At 55.8% G+C, this 25,395-nt stretch overlaps 1 protein-coding gene across 1 annotated transcript in view; it reads right to left on the minus strand.

Annotated features, from left to right (window-relative positions):
- The window catches only part of SPATA20 (spermatogenesis associated 20), a 36,355-nt gene that overhangs the window by 8,381 nt on the left and 2,579 nt on the right, over positions 1–25,395 (minus strand). Inside the window, exons 2-15 of the mRNA XM_054047950.1 lie at positions 25,058–25,195; positions 24,552–24,616; positions 23,550–23,704; positions 23,248–23,391; positions 22,573–22,774; positions 22,344–22,474; positions 22,087–22,191; positions 18,979–19,053; positions 17,881–18,093; positions 17,115–17,307; positions 14,885–15,053; positions 12,374–12,582; positions 11,414–11,613; positions 6,613–6,693 (exon numbers count right to left, since the gene is read on the minus strand). Coding sequence (XP_053903925.1) covers positions 6,613–6,693; positions 11,414–11,613; positions 12,374–12,582; positions 14,885–15,053; positions 17,115–17,307; positions 17,881–18,093; positions 18,979–19,053; positions 22,087–22,191; positions 22,344–22,474; positions 22,573–22,774; positions 23,248–23,391; positions 23,550–23,704; positions 24,552–24,616; positions 25,058–25,195 — 2,080 coding nt within the window. The remainder of the gene's footprint in view (positions 1–6,612; positions 6,694–11,413; positions 11,614–12,373; positions 12,583–14,884; positions 15,054–17,114; positions 17,308–17,880; positions 18,094–18,978; positions 19,054–22,086; positions 22,192–22,343; positions 22,475–22,572; positions 22,775–23,247; positions 23,392–23,549; positions 23,705–24,551; positions 24,617–25,057; positions 25,196–25,395) is intronic.

Below are 25,395 nucleotides of genomic sequence, written 5' to 3' on the forward strand. Positions count from 1 at the left end.
GGCCGGTCATGACTGGAAGTGGCTGGGAAATGAGTTGATGGTCTCAGTCCAGTTCCTGTGGTGACCTGGGAGCCGTGGAGACTGAGTTAGCAGCACTTCTCTCGTCCTCAGAGGTGGGTTTCTGCAGGTCACACCAGAGGCACACGGGCAGGATGGCGTGGGGGAGCTTGGACTGCTGCTGCCTGCACTGCCGATTCTGGGCACAGAGAGGACGCCAGCCCTAGGACTGACAGCCTGGCACCTCTCAGCAGCACAGTGTGTCAAAAGCCCCAGCAGCAGCAAACCCGGTCACATCCATGGGACCCAGCAGCATGGAGGCATCTTTCTTCAGGCTCCTGCCTGGAGTTCCCTGCGCACTTAACCTCTCAGCTGCAGCAAGGACAGAGCTGCCCCCTCCCTCCAGTGGCAGCAGAGACGCCGCGCCTGGCTCCTGCTCTGGCCGCAGCCCCGAGGTAGCGACTCACAGGAGACTCGGGACACTTCAGCTCTGATTCTTCTGCTTTCAGCCCTGTTTAATCAAAATGCGAGGGGGCAGGTAAGCCCTAGTACGACAATCCAGGAGGTGCTTGTGTTCAGCAGCTCTGTCTCCTTGTCAGACTCAATTACACGTGGAAGAGACAGGATCTCTCAGCCCAGGCCCCGGAGACAACAGAGAGAGAGAGAGGCAGCTATCACCAGGACGGGTGCAGGCCTCTGACATCCTGTCCATTATAGATAGGCTGAGCAGGGCACGGTACCTCGCTCGCTGAAGACACCAGCACCAGGAGAGTCCTTCATGGACCCTGGTCTGTGTAACTTGAGATGTTCTGATCCAAATTTTCCCAAGCTTCAGGCGGGTTGGAATCCAGGGTTCTGGTTAGGCCCATCCCTATGGAAAACTGACAAGAGCCCCTCTCACATCCCCAACTAATAAGAATGTCCAGACTGGGTCAGACCCAAGGTCCGTCTAGCCCAGTGTCCTGTCTTCCGACAGTGGCCAATGCCAGGTGCCCCAGAGGGAATGAACAGAACAGATAATCATCAAGTGATCCATCCCGTCGCCCATTCCCAGCTTCTGGCAAACAGAGGCTAGGGACACCATCCCTGCCCATCCTGACTAATAGCCATTGATGGACCTATCTTCCATGAACTTATCTAGTTCTTTTTTGAACCCTGTTACAGTCTTGGCAGTCAGAAGACCTTGGACGGAACCATTTTCCCCTGGGAAATGAAGTTCCATCAAAATCAAAACGCTTCACAAAATCACGTTGATTTCATAGAAATTTCATTGTGGAGAAAAATCTGGGAAAAAGTTCCGCCAACATCAAAGAATCCCGTTTCGACGTTCTCAAAACAAAAAGTTTTGATTATTTACCCGGGAACAACTTTTTGCTTCAACATTTTTAAATTTTGAATTTTATTAGAGATTATGAAATTCAAATAGAAATAGAAACAAAACGTTTCGACTGATCTGAAATGAAGCTTTTCTTCATGGAGAACTCTGAAATTTTTGCATTTTGTTCGGAGTAGAACTTAAACCAAATTTCATAATCTCGTAATCCTCCTGAAACAGAGTTTCTGTCCTCTGCATAGTGCTACGAATGACACGATTGACAAGTCAGCTCCCCATCCTGATGATGTCACATTTTACTTCCTGTTCAACAGGCTGTTGTCATTTCCTGTGTGTTCTCCTACATGTCATTGTTTATATCCTGAGTGACACAAGGCGGCTGCCCATTCCTCTGCTTGCATCTCAACAATGCCATTGTTCTCTTCACTGGCTGTGCTCAGGAACTAGCAACTCATACCTAGCTGTTCTAAAAAGCACTGAAAGTTCATTTCAAAGCACAGCCATCTCTCTGCTGAGGCTGTCCTTGTCTCTGGTTTATCAGTCAGTCAGTCTCCAGGGCTTCTCTGCTCTTTTTACTGGAATCTTTTATAGACACATGGAAAGACTCCAAAGTAAGTTATTTCTTTCTGCATTCTGCAAAGTGATTCTAGAGACTGGGATGTGATGCAACAACAGGGAAATAACACGTCATGTCAGAGGCAACGTTTATTTAGAGGGATAGGGAAGGAGCCTTTTAGTGCCACAATTTTCACTAGGAACCAAATGGAAACCATGCAACAGAACACTAGCATGTCATTTAATTCAATAGCCATTGGCAGGACCGGAGTCAGATGGAACCACAAAGAGGATAACCCAAATCCATCACCAGGTGCAACCCTGCTCAGGCTCCTTTCTATAAGGCAGGAAAAGGGAAGGCTCCAGGAGATCAACAGGAACACAAGAGCAACAGCTGTTGTTAAAGGAGCGGGGGAGGGCACCTGCTCTGGTTCTGCTAACCGATCTGCTAAAAACAGAGATGGCTGCTGGGTTCTTCATGCACTAATAGTTGTGGCCGACAAACAATTGGGCAAAAAATTCTCAACCTTCCTCCGCTCATCAGCCAAAAACCAGCTGTGGTTTCTTACCCTGCTCCCAATCCCACAATCCTTTGAGGTCACAGCCCACAATCCTTTGACAACCCCAGAGACTAGGCCAAACATGGAATGCTCGGGCGGTTGCCAAGGAGCCCACACTTTGGTATTTTAACTATCTCCACAAGTCCAGGCTCTGACGTGAAACCCATTCAAGGGACCAATCTTCCTCCTGCTCTTTCCTGCCTGGTACTGCGGGGAAGGCAAACCCAAGAGGCAGGGGCACTGGAATGCGGGGGGGGGAAGGGGGGAAGAGGAGGAGCGAGCCGGGGCCAGGGTCTTGGGGGGAAGAGGTGGCACGGGAGCAGAACCTTGGGGAGAAGGGGCAGCATGGGTGTGGGGCCTCAGAGGGAAGGGGTGGCATGGGGCGGGACCTCGGGTAAGGGGTGGGGCCATAGAGGAAAGGGGGCGGGGCAGGCGGGGTCACGGTTTGGGCATAGGTGGCCCTCCCACTTTTAGGGAGTTTCCATCGCCCGTACCAAGAGGAGCAAGAGATATTCCCTCACCTATCTCTGCAGTGCTGGAGTGAATGTCTCGAACAGCTGGGCTTTGGCTTCCAAAGCTCCGTGCTGCAGTTGGAGGCAATTGAATTAAACAGCTAGAAAGGAAGTGAATTTCCTTGCCATTTGATTTGCTCGCGCTCCCCGGTCGGTTTGTCGTCCGAGTCCCCCTCGCAGAACCTGCTCAGGTTGCAGAGAACAAAGGCTGGCCCAGCTGTTGAACAGGGAGTAATTTATTAACAGTGGCACCAGAGGACTCAGCCTCCCGCTGCCAAAACAGTACGTTCAATTCCGGCAAAGTGGGTCACTGGCTTTAATCCTTCCAAGGGAGAGAGGGAGGAAAGAGACCCCCCGAGCAGAACAAGGACTGGCCCAGGGCACACTGGAGCCATGGGACAGGCCAGCCTGTCATGAAGCCAGCACCAGAGAGATGCTGGAGCCAGCAGGAGAAGAACAGGCTCTGGGCAACCAGGAGCCACGTTCCCTTCATTACACCTCCCCACCTCCTTTGCCCACAGGGGATTCATCCTAAGGAAGGGCACACTCTGGGGTTGCCTCCACCCACCCCTGTGAGGCAGCCCAGCCTGCAGCGGAACCTGTGCATGCCCAGCCACCTTGCGTCACACCCGACGCTCAGCCAGCACCACCCACTGGCTCCCCGCAAGAACCCCACTTTCCACTGCTGCAACCTCCCACCCCGGAGGCCCTCAAGCCGCTGCAGCCCTGAGTAAATCCAGGCTGACCCTTCCCTGGCACGTATCCGTGCTGCCTACATTAGCTCTTGAGGCAGATCCCAGGGAGGGGCACAGGGCTGTTGTGTAGAATGGACGGTGACCATCCCGCGCAGGGAAGAAAGGCCAGGAGATGACGGGGCTGCTACAGACACAGACCACAGTCACTTACAGGAGCCAGTGACTGGCTGGGGTCCAGGGAGCCAGGGAGAGATTGCGGGGCAGTGATGGGCTGCACCAAAGCCATTGCAGAGAGCATCACGGCTGCGGGGTCCTGCCAGACACATACACCGGGCCGGACTGAAATCCTGCGGGCACTGCTGAGGGTCTATTCACTTCACTGGGATCATTGCAGGGCTATGATGTGCACAGTGACTGATCTTACTGAGTCGAACCAGCCTGCTAACACATCAGGGCTCTTACGAGGAGCAATACAGAGAGCAAGTGTGTTGTAGCAGAGGTGCACGGAGAGCTCCTAGGACAGGAGTGTGACTCCTGGCACTAGCGCTCCGGCTTGCAGCTGGGAGTGTGACTCCTGGCACTAGTGCGCAGGCGTGCGGCTGGGCATGCGACACCTGGCACTAGCGCTCTGGCATTCAGCTGGGCGTGTGACTCCTGGCACTAGCGCTCCGGTGTGCGGCTGGGCGTGTGACTCCTGGCACTAGTGCTCAGGCGTGTGGCTGGGCGTGTGACTCCTGGCACTAGTGCTCAGGCGTGTGGCTGGGCATGCGACACCTGGCACAAGCGCTCTGGTGTGCGACTCCTGGCACTACCATTCCGGCATCCGGCTGGGCGTGCGACTCCTAGCACTAGTGTGCCGGTGTGCAGCTGGGCATGCAACTCCTGGCACTAGCGCTCCGGTGTGCGGCTGGGCATGCGTCTCCTGGCACTTGTGCTCCGGTGTGCGGCTGGGCGTGTGACTCCTGGCACTAGTGCTCAGGTGTGCAACTGGGCGTGCGACACCTGGCACTAGTGCACTGGTGTGTGGCTGGGCGTGTGACTCCTGGCACTAGTGCTCCAGTGTGCAGCTGAGCATGCAACTCCTGGCACTAGTGCTCTGGCATCCAGCTGGGCATGTGACTCCTGGCACTAGTGCTCTGGCGTGTGGCTGGGCATGCAACTCCTGGCATTAGCGCTCCGGCATCCGGCGGGGTGTGTGACTCCTGGCACTAGTGCTCCGGCGTGTGGCTGGGCATGCAACTCCTGGCACTAGCGCTCCAGCGTGCGGCTGGGCGTGTGACTCCTGGCACTAGTGCTCCGGCGTGTGGCTGGGCATGCAACTCCTGGCACTAGCGCTCTGGCGGGGCGTGTGACTCCTGGCACTAGTGCTCCGGCGTGTGGCTGGGCATGCAACTCCTGGCACTAGCGCTCCGGCGGGGCGTGTGACTCCTGGCACTAGTGCTCCGGCGTGTGGCTGGGCATGCAACTCCTGGCACTAGCGCTCTGGCGGGGCGTGTGACTCCTGGCACTAGTGCTCCGGCGTGTGGCTGGGCATGCAACTCCTGGCACTAGCGCTCCAGCGTGCGGCTGGGCGTGACTCCTGGCATTAAGGTTCTGAACTGCTGCTGTCAGAGATGAACCCGGTCCAGCTGTTCACAGCTACGAACTTTCTTCTCCTTTGGCACTGACCCCATCCCTTCTTTTCTGCCCTGTTTCGTTCAGCTCGACATGTTACCAAGTAAGCAAGCTGTCAATCAAAGGGGCAGAGACATTGCCGGCTGAATGTGACAGCTGCCACGGGGTCCAGCTGCCACGGGGTCCAGCTGTCACGCTGTTCGGAGGGATTTCTGCCTCTTCCATGGCAATCCGACAGCTCCACTCCCATCCCTAGACAGCAACGCTGCAGCTCCTCCGGCCCCCAGCCGGGGTGCTCTGTGCTCCTTCCCAGCCACGCCGGGGCCGGCAGAGCCGCACAGCCCTAATCAGGAGTGACGAATCAATTCCGTTCCACTGGGAGAGCAGAACACGAGGTGAGCGATGGGAAGATGTTATACCTCTGCTCATCCTCCACAGGGGAATGCCTTAAAATACAGTCACCGCTAACTGCAAGGAACAGCCGCGCGCCAGGGGCTTGTTTAACATCTAAAGGGATTGCATCCAACATGCGGGTGAATGACAAACCCCCATGCCCAAGGCAACTGCGCCGCGCAGAGCTGACTGCCCTCAGCCCATAGCACGGACAGCACAAGGCACTTGGGGGCGAGGAAAATGGGGGCGGCACTGGGCTCATGGGAACTCCTGGACCTGAGAGTGGATGCATGGATCTTGGTCTCAGAGGCTGGGGCTGAGGGAGGATCTAAGGGAGGTTTGGGGATTCAAATGGCTGGAAGAGGACATTAGGCTCGGGGGGGGGGGGGGGGGGGGGGAGTTCCTGGCACAGGAACTAAGGGATCAGAGGAGCTTCTGGGGGAGTTTGCAGGGTTTCAGTTGAGGCCGTGGGGCAGGGAGTGAAGAAAATGTTGCATTTCCAGGCAGAAGTTGTGTTGCTGAGTTCAGTAACCTAGATACATGTGCAATTCAGTGCTGACAGCCAAGCCGGCTACGTCCGCCCTGGAACAAGTGTCTCTCTCTGGGAGCCCCATGTAAACACATACGCTGCGTTGTAACAATTCATTTCCCGGGAACGGGCTGACAGAAAGAGCCTCTGCGGCCATTTCTCTGTGTCAGGAGAGGTGCCCGGGGAGTGGCATTCATGGTCCCTGCCTCCCAAGCTGATAAACAAGGCACAGCATCTGGAGGGCGTGTGGGGAAAGTAGGGCACCCCTTTAAAAGAGAGGCGGGGATGGAAAGGGGGAAGAGTGGGTGGGGGAGAAAGAGCATCAGGAATCCAGCAGGCTGCAGAGAGCCACCGCCAGGTGTGAAGAGAGGCAGGGAAGCAGAACCAGCCTGTGTGCCCCTCTGGCAGGTTGTGGAGAGGGTACCTTGTTTGGAGCGAAGACGGAGTGGACACAGCGGAGCAGATCTTTAGTATCTTCTCCTTCTGGGGCGCCGCAGATAACGACCTGTCCGCAGAGAAAGGAATGCAAAGGTGAATGGAAACAGGCTGTAAAGCCCACCCACATCAGGCCGGCTCCCCAAGTCTGTTTACACCAGCTGCAGATCTGCTCCACTGGCTCTTCCCTCTCACTCACAGGATCCCAAAGCTCTTTGCCTAGGAACCAACCGACAAACTATTCAGGGATCGCTTCCCCCACCATTCAAATGCAGCCACTTTTGGGGCGGAACAAAGCAGCTGTTTAACAGCGCTCAACAACACTACCGCAAACATTTCGGGCCAGCCACAAGAAACGTCTCATTCAACTGAACCTGCAGGAGGACTCTGAGTCACAGAATATAATTCCAAGATAGAATCTGGCCAGGAAACTGGGGTCACCACACGCAAAGAGCCCAGGGGTATCACTGAGCACAAGAGAACAGGGCTCCAATTGTACGTCTCACCCCACAGACAGCACCGTCAGTGGCAAAGGGCCTCTTAGCATGGGGCTGCGGGGACACTGGTTCAGTGCTGCTCAAGGGGAGGGCGTCCCCTACTGAATCATCAACATGACTGCACTGAACCTTGGGTTCCCGCATGCTAGCGTTGGCTTGGCTTAGCCGGGCAGGATCACACCGTAAGGTGGGGTAGGGTGTGCAGGCCAGATGCAGATGGGAGAAAATAACATAAGAACGGCCATACAGGATCAGACCAAAGATCCATCGAGCCCAGTGTCCTGTCTTCTGACAGTGGCCAATGCCACATGCCCCAGAGGGAATGAACAGAACAGGTAATCATCAAGTGATCCATCCTGTCGCCCATTCCCAGCTTCTGGCAAATAGAGGCTAGGGACACCATCCCTGCCCATCCTGGCTAATAGCCAGTGATGGACCCATCTTCCATGAATTTATCTAGTTCTTTTTTGAGCCCTGTTAGTGTCTTGGCCTTCACAACATCCTCTGGCAAGGAGTTCCACAGGTTGACTGTGTGTTGTGTGAAGAAATACTTCCTTTTGTTTGTTTTAAACCTGCTGCCTATTAACTTCATTTGATGGCCCCTAGTCCTTGTGTTATGAGAAGGAGTAAATAACACTTCCTTATTTACTTTCTCCACACCAGTCATGATTTTAAAGACCTTTATCATATCCCCTTTTAGTCGTCTCTTTTTCCAAGCAGAAAAATCCCACTTATTAATTTCTGCTCACATGGAAGCTGTTCCATACCCGTAATCATTTTTGTTGCCCTTTTCTGAACCTTTTTTAATTCCAATATATCTTTTTTGAGATGGGGCCACCACATCTGCACACAGTATTCAAGATGTGGGGCATACCATGGATTTATATAGAGGCAGCATGATATTTTCTGTCTTATTATTTATCCCTGTCCTAATGATTCCCAACGTTCTGTTGGATTTTCTGACTGCCGTTGCCCACTGAGTGGATGTTTTCGGAGAACTATCCACAGTGACTCCAAGATCTCTTTTGTGAGTGGTAACAGTTAATTTAGATCCCATCATTTTCTATGTATAGTTGGGACTATGTTTTCCAATGTGCATTACTCTGCATTTATCAACATTGAATATCATCTGCCATTTTGTTGCCTAGTCACCCAGTTTTGTGAGAGCATCTGCTCTATAGGAATCTTTCTCTGTCGCTGATTTTCAAGCGTGCCCATCACCGCAGCCTCTAGGCGCTAGGTGTGTGACTGGCAGGGATGAAATGCTTGGGGACCAGAGGCAGAGCCCTGTGTAAATCCCCATTAGGGTCATGGCACCATAACCGGAGCTGCCCTAAGAGCCGCCCGCTGCGCTGGGCCCTGCAGCAGCGTCCCCAGCTTGGGAGCAGCGGGTCTGGGCGGGATTTGCTAGCCCATTCGAAGGCTGCATTGAATTCCAGTGGGAGTGGAGACAGGCAGAGAGAGGGAGGGGATAACGCTGGGGGAGAAGGATGCTCACTCCCCATGACTGACTGCAGTAGGGATGTGGGCTCTGGGGTGGACCTAGGGCAACCAAAACCGCTGAGTGGGGGGTGGGGGGCCTGTGCGCCAAGGCTGGGTGTTGAACTGCATCAACACAGAGCAGGCAGGAGGCGGGGATCCAAGCCACTGTCATTAAGAAAGGCAGGATACCCTGGAGCGAGTGGCACTGCCTTTTGCTCGCCTCTCCTGTGTGCTTGCTGCCGGGTTAGTGTGGCCCCACGAGCGAGAGCTCCCCCTGCTCCCACCCTGCGGGAGAAGGCTCTCTTGACCTACAGTGAGTTAGCAGCCCCAGGTTCTTCTTCTAAGCATTACAAGCGAGCCAAGCGGGGGGGGGGGGGGGGGGGGGGCAGACAGACTGGGGGTGGGGTCAGCCAAGACTGACTTGATGCCCGTGTACACACGCATGTGCCCTCTGCTCTCAACCTGCTCAGCAAGGAGGTGTCTCCTGCACACTAACCTGGGGCGTGACACGAGCACATCAGGGCTCAGCAGCCTGTTCTGCCCTTTGGAAGGAACGTCGTGGATAGCAATACTCAGCCCTCACCCAGCCTAGCTAGCTCACCTGTCTGCCCTGCCCCTTGTCAGAGATCTCCAGGAGAGAACGGATGAGGGGAGGGCAGGGTATCCGAGAGACCAGGGGAGGGGAGTGGTGGGCAGGGGGTATGACAGAAACCGGGGAAGAGGCAGACCAGGGGAGGGGAGGGGCGGGAAGGGAATATGACAGATACCAGGGGAGAGGCAGACCAGGGGAGGGGAGGGGCAGGAAGGGGGTATCAGAGGCCAGGGGGTATCAGAGACCAGGGGGTATCAGACGGACCATGGCAAGGGACAAGTCTAGGTAGGGCCTATGTATCAGAAAGCAGAGGGACACAAGGAACTGCGGAGAGAGGAAGACATCTAAGTCAGCTGACTGGATTCGTGCTGTTTCAATTGTTCTTCACTTCCTGTCCCAAACCGCTTTGTAGTGCTGCTGAGTGCTTTCTCCCTGCTGTCGTGTGGCACCCCAGAGGTGGCTGCATGTCAGTGATGGGGAAATGACCTTTTCCTTCCCCTGCGGTAAGCAGAATTTTGGGATCCCCCGTGCTATGGGCTCACTCATCCTTGTGATTCATTCGTCTCCGCCTCGCCCCTCCCCTCTCATCCATCTAGTCTGCCTGAAGGCAGAGAGTAGAAAGCCTGCAAAGGACCAAACCAACCAGAAACAGATGGAGAAGCAAAGGAGTTCATGGAATGGTCACAGGGCGATTTCAGAGTCACTCCTAGTCAGTCGCTTACGGTACCAGCCTAATCCGACCCCTGGGGATACACACAGCAGAATTGCCACCAGCTGTTCCCGAACGGGGAAGCCGTGGCCATTGGCTGCACACAGGCTCCAGCCAGCTGGGGGCTCTGAAGGGCACTGCTCTCTCCCCTCCCTCCCCGGGGGCTCTCTGCGGGATGGAAGGGTATGTCCTACAGCCCTATACACCCTAATATCCCCACAGGAGCTGCCAGGCAGAGAACCCCATCCCTTCCCCCGGGCACATGCCACCAGCCACAAACCAATGTGCCTCCGCTGGGGAGCGGCAGCCTCGCCACCCAGCTGGTCCAGGGCAACAAGGGCACCAGCAATTGGGACTAAGCCTGCACAGCTTCCCCCACAAGCCCCCAGCAATTCAGACTCTGCCCTCCCTCACCTCTGGTGATCTGACAGTGCAGAGGGATGCCTAAGGACCCCTGTCTGCACAGAGGGGCTCGGAGTTTAGGCTGAGAGGATGCCTGGCTCGTGTTTAGAGGGTAGAATTCCTGGTTTGTCGTGTCTTCCCCACTCTGGGACTCAGTGTCTCCCTGCTGTGGACTGGGGATGGTGGTCCCTTGCATGGGAGCTGTGGGATTTCACGAGTGCTTGTACGGTGCTCTGGAATCACAGACAGACGGCACAGCGCATGGGTAATACTCCCTAGTGGGGCTTCAAACCCAGCCATCCTCCCGAATCCTAACCACTCCACGGGGCAGCGGTGCCCAGAAATCACCTGGCAGGGGGCAGGAACAATGGGCCCAGACACACAGTCAGCCAGCCAGCCCTTCAGAAGCCAAGTCCAGGCAGACCTCAGCCCCTCTGCCTTGTACTGTCACCTCCCAGCACTGCGGGATTCTCCCTTGTAAGAGCTGGCTTGGAACGAAGCAACTCAGCAGCGCGAAGAGCTGCACAATTAAAGCAAGGGAAAGCGGGAGGGAGGGACTCTGCCCCTGCTCTGCCCATGACCTGCATTCGATCCTAAAGCCGGTTAAGGACAAGGATGACAGGCATGTTCTTACCACCCACCCGGAGCGCTTCTGTCTGATTCTGCCATTCACCAGGGCTGGGACAGCGCTCCAAAGAGGGCTATTTCCGTTCCGGCGTCTCCCCTCCCAAATACACACACATGCACAGCAACATTCGGGCATGCACATGCACAAATGCACACAGCAAAACCACAAGACACAGAGGCACACAGGTGCATGCGTTCATGCCCAAACACACAGGCCCATAGATACACACATATGCACAAATACACACAACCGTGCACACACACACACACACACAAATCCAGATGCACACCCAGACACAAGGACATGTGCCTATGGGCAAGAGCAAACTCACACAGACACCGCCATCCTCTCTCTCAGATCCCCCTCAGAGGTGCCCTCAACATACGAGGGAGGGGCCTCTACACTAGGGCGGAGCAGGACGTGCCGGGGGAGCAACAGGTGAGTCTTTGACCACACAGATCCGCTGGCCAAACTCCCTACCTGTTTGAGAGTGCGGTGAAAGGCCACGGTGGCTCGGGCCATCTCTGGCAGGGCCACGGGGATCTTCAGCAGCCTCTCCGAGAAGGCAGCCAGGATCTGCCCGGCTTTCTCCACCCACTCCATGTTGCCGGAGTAACAGGCTGCCCTGAGCAGGTTAGCGACGGCCACGGAGTTGGCGCTGGGCTCCACGCCATCTTGATCTACAGGGAGACAAGAGCCTGTCAGCCCAGTGCCCCCCAGGCGCAGCACTCGCCATGGGGACATGGCTGCCTGGCATGCCAGCAGGACGGCGCCGAAGAAGCATGTCCGCGTGCTTGGTGTCAGGGCTGGGCACCGCTCAGCCTCTCCAGGGATGCTGCTCCGAGACGCACTCAGGGCAGATGTCTGCGAAGGCTGCGGCCTCGAGACCTGAGCCACGGACAAAGCATGAAAGATCCAGGGGCTGGGAAATCTTTCCCTGGGGCCTGTTTCAGCTTCATCGTGGAGAGGTCAAACCCGGGCTGCTTGTTAAAAGCCATTACCAAGGCCCTCAGCAACTCACGGCAGCAGGGTAGTGGCCTGCACGGCCATGCTGGAGACCCAGGCTCCAAGCCTGACTGGGACGCTCACTGTCTAGGCTGGGAAAGCTACAGAGAATTCCCATGCTAGCCTGCAAGGACCTCTGCAACCAAGCAAGGACTAGCATGGATGGGCGACGCCCTGCATATCAGCACCCCCTTGTTAGCCAATGCCCGGCACCACCACACAAAGCACTGCTGAGGACTCTGCTGCTTTGGGGGTATCCCACTCTCTGCTTCTTGATGAAACTACGACTACAACTAACAAAAACGACAGCCCAGCTTCTTGTAGGTCCTACACATAAACCCCACTGTGCCCAGCATGACATTACGATGAGTTCTCAAGACTTCCTCGTTCTCCACTTGAGTCTGGGGGCCCAGCCCGGCTCCACGGGGCACTTACCATCCTTCAAGCGGAGGAGCAGAGAGGAGTCCCCGGCCTCGCTGGAGAAATATGCAAAGCCTTTGGAGTCCCAGAAGAGCTCGTCTTGTTTGCGCTGGAGCTGCAGGGCCCACTCCAGCCAGCTCTGGTTCAGCGAGGCCTCGTAAAGGTCGAAGAGCGCCTGGATCACAAAGACATAATCCTCCAGGAAGCCCTGAATGGGAACAGCGCTGCAAAGACAGTCAGGGAAGGGAGGGACAGAAGACCGTGAGATCCACCACACCGGAACGGGTCTGCGGTTCCTGTTAACACTGGAAGACAGATGACCCCCCATCCCGCGGGGCACTCCGCAGGGGAACACTGCCCCATGCAGTGGAGGTCTTCCTGAGCCCAGCTTGTGGTCAGCTTATGACCTGAAGGATATTGGGCCAGACCCTCAGCTAGTGCAGACTGACTTTACTGGAGCTAAGCCAGGTTACACCAGCTGAGATCTGGCCCGTTATTTGTAACCTGACACCCTCTTGCCGGCACATGGTTCCCAGCCATCTCCCACATGAGTAGTAAAGTACCAACCCGGATACTGAACTAGATACCAAGGGCTGGATCCTCTGACTTCACAAGGTCAGAGCCCCTCAACTCCCACTGAAATCAGTGAGAAAGGAAGGGGCTCAGCACCGCTGAGGATCAGGCCCTGTCTCCCAAAACGGATGCCCCAGTGCTGGGAAGGGTGAATGGAATACGGTTAGGGACCCATCTCCCTGGCCTCACATTCGCCCCCAAGCCCGGAGCCCTGCCAGGCAAACAACAGGGTCCACAAACACGTGTGCAGCCCGTCCCACGCTGCAGTCAGTCGTTAGCCAGGCAAATAACCTTCCATTCAAATTGTCTTCATCCCGGTTGACACACGCCTAATTTGTGTTTGCCCAGGAGAGCGCAGTGGCAAGGAAGGAAGAAGTGAAGTGGAGGGTGAGGGGGTTCATCCGGATTGTGGAGCTACTGCCGTCTGTTGTCACAGTCGTCCCATTGTTTCATCGGCGCTGCTGGCAAATATTAAGGAAGTGCCCATCGCTGGGGTGCTGTGCAGCTCCGAGCGTGCAGCCGGCTCCCTCGCGCCTGGACTCCAAGGGGGCCTGCGTGTGCGTCGTGAGGGTCTGTGCAGGTACCAGTGCTGCACCTGTATCTGCACTCACCTGCTGGTGCGCATGCTCCTTGCGCACATGTGCACCGTATGCACTGACGTGTGCGGGTGTGCTCATAGGCACGGGCACACGTGTGTGTGTTCAAGTCTGCCCCTGCCCTACACTCTCTGTATGTCTACACCATGCGTCGGGGTGTGCGTCACTCTGGAGGTGCGTGTAACAAACACACCAAGGCCTCCCAGACGCCAGCAGGGGTCGCCAACGGGATGATCTGTCACTAAAGCCCCTCCGGCATAAGCTAAACTGGAACCTTTCGCCACCAGTGGGAGGCTGAGAGGGGCCAGCCACTAGAGGGAGATGTAGTCAAAGGCACGGCACACAGGCGTGGGAGGCCAGCGGGGGTAGTGGGGGGTTAGCAGAAGCTGTTTGGAGCGGGCCCTTTGAGTGTTTCCCTCTGGGCAGCGACTAGTGCTGGCCCTTGATAAATGGAGCTTTGTTACCGATCCTGTCCAATCTTGATCTGTGTGTAGACTGGCGTTGACCGTACTCAGCCCCCTGGCGGAGCTGTCATTCTGCAGGCAGCAGGGGAAGAAGGTGTCTTCAAATGGTAAAGATAAGAAAGAGCTGGGAGGGATTTGACCTTAATTCCTCTGAGCTCTCTTGGGAGCCCATCCACCCTGAGCTGAATTAAGCTAACCTCAAACACACAGACACGGGAAACAGACCTGCCCCAGGCTGTAGCAGCATCCGCCCCTCTGGGCAGAACCCCAGCCCCGAGGGGGCAGGCAGACAGAGCTGAACGGACCCACGGGCAGAGGGCTGCATGGAGACAGATCTGTGAGAAGAGAGGCTTGCACGGCCATACAGACAATGGTCTAGACAGGCCCCCTGGATAGAGGGTCCCTCCAGCTGTACACAGAGTTCTCTGGACTTGCCACGCCAGCGTGGCCTGGCTGGGATCCTGCTTCTCAGTCTCTCCCCTGCTCTCTCGTTCCAAGGCTGCAGCCAACCGGCCAGTCTGCTAGACCAGTGGCAACGTCCTGCAGCACGAGCCAACGTCAGCCTCTCCCTCCGCAGCCTGGCAGCGGGGGCAGTGAGTGCAGTCCTTTGGCTGCCTGCAGGCTGGGCAGCGTGAGGGCCCCCAAGGGGACGGCTGGGGCCTGCGAAGTGGGAGGCTATGAATAGGGTGGAAGACACTCAAAGGGACGCAGAAAACCCGCTCCTCACGGAAACCGGAGCCCAGACACCACAGCAATGGCCACCTTTGAAATGCAGCAGAACAGATGAGGCAGATTAAAGAGACAGACCGACTGATCTGACAGACAATCGGCCTTCTTAGTTCTATGCTGATGCCCCCCCCAACGCTGCGCTGAGCGACTCCTCCCGCACTCACCTCTGCTCCACCGAGCTGCCTTTGCCCCGGTAGCAGCTCCGCAACAGCCTGCCGCTGCTGGCATCGAACAGGTGGCTTCGCAGGAAGTCAGCAGCCCGCCCGGCCCGGCTGACGTACTCCTCCTTGCCGAGGATCGCCCCGCTCTGAGCGAAGCCTGAGATCATCAGGCCTGCACGGGTCAGAGAGAGAACAGAGTCTCGCTCACTGACCAGCCATCTCCACTCCTTTGTTTAAACAGCCCGCCTGGAGCTTCGCTTTGCTGAGGTCGAAGCCAGGCTGAAAGCAGCCCAATAACCAGCGTAAGCCCCTGAGAACATCACGTCTCATCAGAGTGGCAGCTGCCAGGAAAAAAGCTCCGAAATGCCCCTTTGGTGGAATACGGAGTCCCTCTCCTCTGCAGTACCCCAGCCACGCCGTGCGGTCACGACAGACAAGCGCAGCAGCCACTCGGACTCCGGGAGAGCTCGCACGCAGCCTGATTCATTGGGAGGGCACGCCGGTCAGGACAGAGGTTACTACCTACCATGGGACGCCTGGGCTTGTATCAGCGATAGACAGACACCTGGCCCCTTCACTCCCATGCCAGCCAGCAGTGTCAGTGCTGGCCATGGGCTCTGATCCTAGCCTGGGACTTGAACCCATGACATCGCAGCCCCACTGTGCCACACGGACACTTTTGACAGTTTACATGCGTTAAGGAGCCTCTACAAAGGCTGCCCTGAAAACCGGAGAAAGGTTCTGCTGCCCCCTGCTGGCACATGGGAGAACCGTCTCGGCAAGCAGTCCTGAGTGCCCCCTCCCTGGGTTTGCTCCCTTATAACCCTGCCACTCCCAGAGAAACAGCCAGGACCGGGAGGCGGAGAGCCCCAGAGAGGACGTAGCTCAGCAGCACCTGGGAACAAAGGCCAGGCCTGCACCAGGCCTGCAGGAGAGGCAGGGGCACTGTCCTGCCAGATGCCTTCCCGGGAGGGAGGATGCACCTTGCCCATCTCCCAGGGGGCCTCTCAGCTTGACCCAGGGCGCTGGAGATGCCCCAGAGGTGAAGAAAGGTCACAGTCCAACAGATGGAGAGCAGAGCCCAGCAGGGACCATCAGCAGGAGAAGGGGTCGGAGGGGTGGCTGGAGGGGAAGCCATGGACTGTCAGGGAGGAGATGCAAGGAAAGCCTGTGATGGGGCTGGGGAAGGGGAAGGCAGACTGGGGGCTAGAGGGAAGGAAAGGGAACAAAGGGCATAGGGCTGGCCGGACTTAGCCCTGCCTGGAATGGAGCCGCCCTGCTGCTGAGCTCCCAGCCCAAGACCTCTTGGCAGGGCCGGCTCTCGGCTGTGAAGTAACAAATGCAGGGACCCCTCGAGCAATCACCCTTCACCTCTGTGTGCCCAGGATGCCCCAGAAGCCTGACATACCTCCCACCCCCTACCCTCACACTGGGAGGCTCTGCAGGCCCCCAGACCATTCCCTCCAGGGACTGGCAGGCCAGGAGGCAGAGCCAAAGGACAAATCAAAACAGGGAGAAAGGGAGGGAATTCAGCCATGACCGTGGGCTAAAGGCACTGAACTCAGGGGTCCAAAAGGGACTCTAGGCTCTGCACTGCCTCCCGCTGGCTGGGCCCAAGACTGCTCTACGCCCTGGGTCTCTCCCCATCTCATTTCTTGTAGCACCTCCTGGTGTCTGGGACAATTAATTCAAAGAGCCCTCCCTCAAACCACTCTCTCAGCTGATCTCAGTGTCTGGATGGGCTGCCCACTCCTGGGCAGATGAGACTATGGCAGCACTGGGTTAGAGCTTGGTCCCACAGGTCCGGGCACAAGGCCCCTGCTCCTGGAGTCATGTGATAACAGCCAAATCTCAACTTTCATTTAAAAAAAAAAAAGTAAGCTCCTAGCCCTCGGAGTTGTGGAGAAAAGCTTGATCATGTGACCCAAGCATGGTTGACACTTGCCTGAGTCTGCACACAACCTGAAACAACAGCTCGGAGAGGTGTGAGCTGGCCCAAGCTCTCCAAATGAAGCGTGGAGCCATGTCGTGGGGGCAGTGCCCCAGTGCAGTGGGGGGCAAGGGAGGTCCCATGTCATGGGGTGGGCCCAGGACCCCAGATTCTGTAATCCAGCCCTGGACTATGGTTTAGACAAGGCCTCTTGGCTGCTTTAGTAGCTGAACGTGACTCCCAGCGAGTCGTGTGCACCTTTCACACCCAGTGACTCCCCTGAGCCCGAGGGACCCTTCTCACCATTCCAGGACGCCAGCATCTTGGTGTCCAGATGCGGACGCGGTCGGTGACCCCGGGCTTTGCAGAGCCGCTCTCTGCTCTTCGCCAGCATCGTCTTGAGCTGTTCCAGGCCCAGCCCGAACCTGGCTGCCGTCAGCTCCAGGGAATACTGCACAATCAGCACGTTCTGCCCCCTCAGCTCCTTGTGCGGGTCCTGAAACGAGGCGCCAGCAGCATCACAGCTCCCACCTCAGGGACCAGATGAGGCTGCACCCCCGGCGGGGCCTACACTCGTGCCCTCCAGGAACCTCTCTCTCACACAGGAACAGCCAGGACGGCCTCCCATCACAAACTCAAGTGGGTGACTGCATCCTACCCCCAGGGTGGCTCTCTCCAGGGACCCCTAGCTAGCAGTACCTCCCTCCCCAGCAGCCAGCACCACTCCCCCCCAGTATCCCCAGCCACCAGTGCGCCTTCCTCCCAATAACCACAGCTACCAGTGTGACTAACAGCCAATATTTCCACATGGTGTCTTCCCAGTATCCCCAGCTGCTAGAGTCACTTCCTCCCAGTACCCCCAGTTGCCACGTCTCATCCCCTCCCAGTCCGGCTAACTGTCGATATCTCCATACGCCTTCCCAGAATCCCCGTGCCCATATAGCTACTTTGGATTCCTTCTCCCTTCACTACACCTGTCCGCGCAGTTCAGAGGCCAGTGTCCCCCGTGTCCCTCCTTCCCCTCCTCCATTTCCCTCCCCATAGTGTGAGGCCCTCTCTCCCACCTCACCTTTGCTGGGCTCACGTTCCCACCTTCCTTCACCCCATAGTGATGCATGAACACATCTGCCAGAGTCTTCCTCTCCGAGGCCCCCTCCACAGGCTCTGGAAGGAGGCGCCGTATTTCCTCTGCCGTCCACACGCAGAACGCCCCCTCCCGCTTCTCTTTGGATTTGGCTGTTGGGTAGGAGTCTGCGTCCTCTGCACTGTAGAATCCTCCAGCCTGAAACACGCAGCAGCACCATTAATACAGACACGCTGGCCGGTCAGAGCTGCCACCCCCTCACCACACATGCGTTAGCCATGTATGTTCAAGCCTCTATAACTGATCACCCCGGCCAACGGGCGGCGATGCAGGGAACAGGGCAGAGGGAGATACTCTGGACACAGAGAAATCTCCACCCCAGCCAGCAGGAGGCGCTGCAGGGAACAGGGCAGAGGGGGATACGCCAGACATAGAGAAATCTCCACCCCAGCCAGCAGGAGGCGCTGCAGGGAACAGGGCAGAGGGGGATACTCCGGACATAGAGAAATCTCCACCCCAGCCAGCAGGAGGCACTGCAGGGAACAGTGCAGAGAGGGATACTCCAGGTATAGTGTACTGATATATCAGTATAGTTAATAGGGCACTGGTCTGGGGATGCAAGAGATCTGGGTTCAGTTAGGGGCTCAGTTTCTTGTCTGACCTTGGACAAATCCCTAAATCTCCCCGTGCCTCCGTTCCCCCTCCATAAAATGGGGATGGCACTTCCCTCCCCCCAGGGTGTTGTGAGGCTAAAATCCATTACTGATTGTGAGCGCTCAGACAGAACCATCGTGAGGACTATGGAAATACCTACATAGGTCAGGCATAGACCCATCTCTGTCCCAGCCAGCAGGAAGTGCTGCAGGGGACAAGACAGAAGGAGACAGAACTGACATAGACCAGTCTGTTGCAGCCAGCAGAGGTGGGGATACACAGGCACGAAGGAGCCTGGGCACGGGGAGCGGAAGACCGGGTTGCCCTCGTGCCAGTGACTTTGATTGCTGGCGAAGCACGGGAGCCGCCGGACGTGACGGCAGCAATGAGGCAAGTGATTCCCGCACCCATGCGAAGCTGCTGACTTACCCTGTCGCTCAGATCTCGGGAGACATAGAGCAGAACGTCCGCAGCAACATCTGCAAAGAATTCATCGCCAGAAATCTGTTAAAGACACAATGAGGATTCCATTCCAGTGCTAACAAAGGAAGGAAAAGCGACGCTAACAAGATCGAGCAAGGGCTCCTGTTTTAAAGAGCTCACGCAGGGAAACAGCAAATCTACTGGTTCAAGGATTGCACACCCAAGACTGGATTGGAGGGTCGCCGTCACACCAGGGAAATCTGCTGGAGTCTGTGAGTTACCGCAGATCTACCCCAGGGTTGCTGAGAGCAGACGTCCTTTGGATGCTTACACAAAGTCAAGCTCAGAATGTCCCTCCCAAAGCTCCACTCTTGCTTGTGTTTGAAACCTCGGCAGCAAAACCCTTTGGAGGCTAGCAGGGTGAGGCAGGAATCCCCGTCTGCCAGAGACTGGCAGAGCGTGGCCAGAGTCCCCAGCTTCAGACAAGCCAAGTTTCCTGGGATGATCTCAAGACAATAGATGGGCCAGTAATTTCATCTGCCTCCATTGCAGGTGACAGGTAACCAGGATCCTCAGATCCATCATACTTGGGCCCTACACTTAGACCTTGTCTTGCTCTGGTGTGGCCACGCACAGCCTCTCTCCTGCTGATTTACACCCGCTGCTCCCTGTGCCGGGGGTGCCGAGCTCCCAGTGGGGTCCGTGTCCACGCTCTGCCCTGGGAAGGCGTCTCCACGGGTGCTCAGCTGAGGGATCTTCCCACTTATGCCGTGCTTTTGGCTGATGGCTCGCAGGTTCAATAGCTTTCCTCTCCCCCCTCTGCGTAACAGGGAGAGGAGCCTCAACCTGCAGGCAGCTCGTGAAGCCAAGCTAACGCCAGCCTTGCCAGCAACTTCCTCTGGGCTCTTCACTCCAGGCAGGTTGGGGGCATGAGGAATGCAGGGGCATCCTTCATGCCCGCCGCCCAAATGCATGACTCCGATGCTCCTGAGACATTCCTGCCCCATGCTCCTGGCAGAGGAGTTGGAGCACAAGCGGGTCCTTCCTAGGACACATCCCAAACATGAAGTTCCCCATCCCATCTGCAGCTCTCTGCCCCATGTACAGTTCTCCGGCTCTCTGAGACCAGGGGTTCACACCTCTCACACACGCTCCCCTCCCCAACCTGTCAGCAGAGAGAAGGAAGAGGGTGGTGTTACTGAGCCTGGCAGAGAAAGGGTTAAGACCAAGGAAAGAGTATTGAGATGGGACAGGGAGCCACTGGGGGGCTGGTGCAGGGACCTTGACACACCGGAGCGGATATGCTGAGACACCCAGGTATGTCTAGACTAGACATTGTGGCCCTGCCGTAACTCCAGTTCACTGATCGCCGGTTAACCCGAGGTGGCTAACACCTGTGTCCATCCTGATCTACACACTCCCCCAACGTGCATTCCAGCGCTCAGCCACGGGTCAACAACCAGTGCTTGTGCCCTGGGACACACACTGGTGGAGCGTCTAAGTGAGCGTTTCCAAAGGCATTCGCTAACGGGAGTTCAGAGGGGACCGATTGACTCTCAAACACAATCGAGACATGTGGGGAGGGTGGAGGGACCCTGGCATACAGGGGTGGAGTAGGGAGGCACCCTAAGAAACCCCGTCAGGTCTCAGAGTGAGCAGCATCTGTATCTGAAGCTGCTGCCAGATTCCCTCAGCCTGTCTTCGGTGGGAGGGCCCAGTTCTTCCCATCTGCTCTCTGCTCAGCGGTCTGCGGGGAACGAGTCCGCGGTTCCTGGGTGAGATGCTAGTGGATCAATGTTGCCATCACAACAATGCCCATTGCTGACAGTGTCCGGTGAGGGCTGGGGCATGTTGGCAGGGCTGCACGGGGGAGGGGTGTGCTGCCATTGCTGGTGCTGTACCAGTGCTGGGGACGGGACGCCGACTAGCTGCCAATTTGACACAAGTGCTGCACTTGCTCTGCAACATGCTGGGATTCTCCAGAGCCACAAGGAGCGGGGATCCCAAAGGTCATTGAAATGATCTGGCACCTAACTGTCTTCGGCGCCTGTCGACGGCCTGGCCCAGAGCTCCCTCTCGCCTCTCGTCCTGCCAGTGCTTGTGCAGCAGCTTCTGCGCCTGGCCGGCACAAAGCTCGGACAAACTTCCCCTCAGTGCTACGGACAGGGCCCGCCAGAGGGTCCGATGGAGTTTTTGACTGGAGCCAGTAAAGTAGAGGTCTGGGGGCTAGTCCCGGTTCTGTCACTGACTTGACGTGTGACCTTGGCCAAGTCACTTCACCTTGTTGTGCTTTAGCTACACCAGCTGTAAAACGGGGGCAGTGCTACTTCCTCACCCCCCACCCCCCCACCCCCCCCGCTTTGTAAAGCTCTCAGAGGCCCCTGGGTGCTGCATTCACAAAGTCACAGCGTTACTCTAAGGGACTAAGCCTGAGATCTCAGGGGGGAGGCAGTGAATGGGGCCAGGGAAGAGGATGTTGGCAGAGCCTGCCAGGAGGGGGAAGGTGGTGGGCGTGTCCCAAGATGCCGGGAAGAAGCTGCCTGCTGGTTTGTTTGGAATTCCCTCTGCCTCAGGAAGCCCGTGTCACCAGGCTTTGCTCTGGCAAGCCAGCTCTTGTTCTCCTTCCCCTGCGGAAATCCCCAGCCTCGGATAATGCCATGTAAATCCAACTGCTCAGCGATGTTCTCTCATTGCCGCCCTAGGCGCTCCTATCCGCTCTCATCACGCTCCTGTGGAACCAAACAGCCGGCTAATGCCAGGAGAGCCTCTCACCAGGGAGTCCCGGCTGCACTGCTGCTGCTCCCCATCACCACCGACATTTTGTCAGGGACAAGCCTGTCAACAGCCCCTTTCCATCCCAGCCTCCCCTCACCTGAGCAGGAGTCTTGGGATAGCCTGGAACCAGGCTGAGCATGGTATCTGTCTCTCTCTCGGCACCAGAGGACAGCTGGCAAGTTTCCCAGTCTTCCCCACACCAAGCACACTCTCCAGTCTAGACTGTCCGAAATGAGCTGCTTCTTGCTGAGATCAGACCTCTGCTCAGGGGCCAATTCTTCTGAGTTTTGATTCAGAACCTTAAGTTATCACTAGGGCTAAGAGTTACAGTGGGCCTACCTGAAACGCCCTGGCATAGGCCACTGCTAGCTGCCCCTGATCATACAGCATCTTCTCAAAGTGAGGAACGTGCCATCTCTGGTCAGTGGAGTAGCGGTGGAATCCCTGCAGAGACAGAAACAGTACACGTGGACCAGGGCACAGCACATCCCTGGTCAGCCATGCGATTAGACCTCCAGGGTTTTCTTTCATGCTACCCAAGCAAGATGCCTCCAAGAGCCATCGCTCCGGGCCATCTAACACCCAGCCCCGCTTACCTGAGCAATGTGATCATGAATCCCACCATAGGCCATCATCTTGAGAGTGTGCAGCGCCATCTGCAGGGCCCGTGCACCATCAGGGGATGCCCGGTGTAGGGCCCAGTATGTGAACAGGAAATTTAAATTGACTGCAATACAATAACAAAGCCGCGCACCTGAGGTCAGTTCCATGCCCTGCGCTGCTCCCTTCTGCTGCGATGGCTCAGCTAGGAGACAATGGACTGACCTGGTGTGGGGAACTTTGGAAACTCTGAAAAGCCGCCATATTCCTCATCATATGATTCAGATAGCTGCTGGAAACACCTGGCCATCACCTCTGGAAAAGGTGGGGGCGAATCTTCCCCTTTGATGCTGATCTCAGCCCTGGCCAACAGCGCTGACATAATCCTCTCGCTATTCTCCACAAGGGCATTTTTGTTCCGCTTCCACTAGGAAGGAGACCATGAAAGAGCCGGAAGGTCAGTCTTGCCCCATCAGCTGCTCATGGCCTTTGTCCCCTCTTGATGAGGTTCCCTGTGTTATTCAAATCCAGATTCTGTCTTCAGACCCCAGTCCAGTTCTTTGGTCCAGCACCCAATGATTCCCCTCCCCCGATAAATTCTAATCAATCGCTAACCTATCCAGAGCTCTGTACCTCTTCCCTATGCAGAGTCCATCAGACGGTGCTTTTCTCACTAACTGGCCCCCCTCTTTTCCCCACATCCACTTCGCTTGTCCCCCAAACACACATGTCCCCACTATCCCAACCCCAAATCCAATTTTCCCCATCAACCCTCCAAATCAAACAATCGGTGCTAATAGCAAAGGCTAGTCCACTTCCCTGTCCCAGGTTTCTGTGCTGTATTTTTCTGATGAGGACCCAAAAACCTACCACAAAATCTCACGCAGCAAAAATGTATACCTGATCGGCAATTCGGAGAAGCACCGTTCGAAAGCCGACTTGGTAAATTCCATCTTCGGGAGGGAAATACGTCCCACCTATGAAGGGTTTGAGGTCAGGAGTCAGCCACACACTCATTGGCCAGCCCCCTCCACTGCTGGTAGCCTGCAAGAAAAACCATGGATAAGTGATCATCTCTCGGCCATCCCTTGGTATCATAATGTGTGTATCTAACCCAGGGATGGTGGAGAGGTTCTCCCCACACCTCTTGTCATGCATTTCCCCTTTCTTGTCATTGTCCCACATCAGACCCACCTCCTCACCTGCACAAAGGTCATGTAAACTTTATCCACATCTGGCCTCTCCTCACGATCCACTTTTATGCACACAAAGTTGTCATTCAGAATCTTGCCGATCTCTTTGTTCTTGAAGGACTCCTGCTCCATCACGTGGCACCAGTGGCAGGTGGAATAGCCGACTGAAAACAAATACTGTCAATTAAAGAAAGGTTCCATGCTGAATACTGGGACAAATGTCCTACTAATGAAATCTATTCACTGTGGAATACTCTCCCAAGGGGATCCCCATTGAATAGGACAGTTACAAATCAGATTGGAGAGTAAACTGCAGGGAATGAGTCTGCATTGGGGAATGCAGGTTAGGTCACTCTGTCATTTCCATCTCTAACCCCTATGATTTTGCCCCATAGACTCTTGTAAACAAGAAGGAACCCATTGGATAATAACATAAGAACGGCCATACTGGATCACATCAAAGGTCCATCTTGCCCAGTATCCGGTCTTCCGACAGTGGCCAATGCCTAGTGCTTCAGAGGGAATGAACAGAACAGGTAATCATCAAGTGATCCATCCCCTGTCGCCCATTCCCAGCTTCTGGCAAACAGTGGCTAGGGACACTTCAGAGCATGGTTTTGCCCAACTTAAATTAGTGTCCATTTAAGAACTAGTCTATCGGTGGGAATTAACCAGAATTGATCATGCTTAATCCATTTTGGAAGTGGATTGAGCAAAACCTGAAAACAGCACTCTTATTCTGGATTAAGTGTATCCACCCAAAATGGTATTCAGGAATAGCTATAGTTATTTAAATTCATATCCTATCTTATTCTGGAATAACCTCTGTGTAGACAAACCCTAAAACTATCTGATCCTCTCATGCTGATACATAGTACAAGGTTATCAGGCAACCTTCTCAAAGGATCTCCAGTGCCATTCACATACCAGCCTGAGACAAAGACACTTGGCCTATGGTGTAATTTACATAACCATACATGGGGAAGCTCAGTGCATTTGCTCTTGGGTTACCTGACAGAAATATCAGCTTGTTTTCTTTCTTTGCTTTATCAAAGGCTTCCTGGCCCCACGGGTACCTGGAAGAAAAGAAAGAAAGGGGCTGCTGGGTTTTATAATGATATATTTTACACTGGCTGAGGACCTGTTATAAGATGGGAGGCAATCAGTGTGCTCGTTGTGGATAATCAAGTCCTATTCCGGGCTCTGGCCTGTAGCACATGGTCACCTCCTGCCCCGCAAGGTTATCACAAATCTGAGCATACACGACATGAAGGGAAGAACTCCATAGCCTCAGGGTGACACACACACAACTCCATAGCATCAGGGTGATGCCCACCCCCCCCCCACACACACACACACAAATGTCCCGAATAGAAAACTCAGGCTATACACAGGCGCTGGCCATAGGGTGCCCACCACTGATTTAAACTGTGCTGCCATCCATCCCAGATCCCACGGACCCTACCCAGCTTCACTGTTGGTACAATAAAAGGGAAGAGGGGAAGGCTCTCTCTCACCAGTCCACCGGATTGTGGGCATGCTGGAGGAGGTAGGGAGACTTCTCGTTAATCAGACGGTTGGTGTAGCGATGGATGCTAGATCGGCTGCTTTTCCCTCCTGTGGCCATGGCTGGGCCCCCTCTCAGAAACACAGTCCTGTGACAAGGAACACAGAGGTTTGTTAGCATCACTCATCCCCGAAGTCGAATAAGACACCAAAGTCCCAAGAACTGCTAAGGACTGGATCAGCATACGGCCCAGGCTTCTTGAGGTCCCTGTACACGCCTGGAGTGATCCCCGGTGGGCTGGTTGCGGCAGCGTGGTCAGTCTGTATCTGTGAATGCTGCCGGTTCCTC

Source organism: Malaclemys terrapin, chromosome 13 (genome assembly GCF_027887155.1).
Source record: "Malaclemys terrapin pileata isolate rMalTer1 chromosome 13, rMalTer1.hap1, whole genome shotgun sequence".
Taxonomy (NCBI): Eukaryota; Metazoa; Chordata; order Testudines; family Emydidae; genus Malaclemys; species Malaclemys terrapin.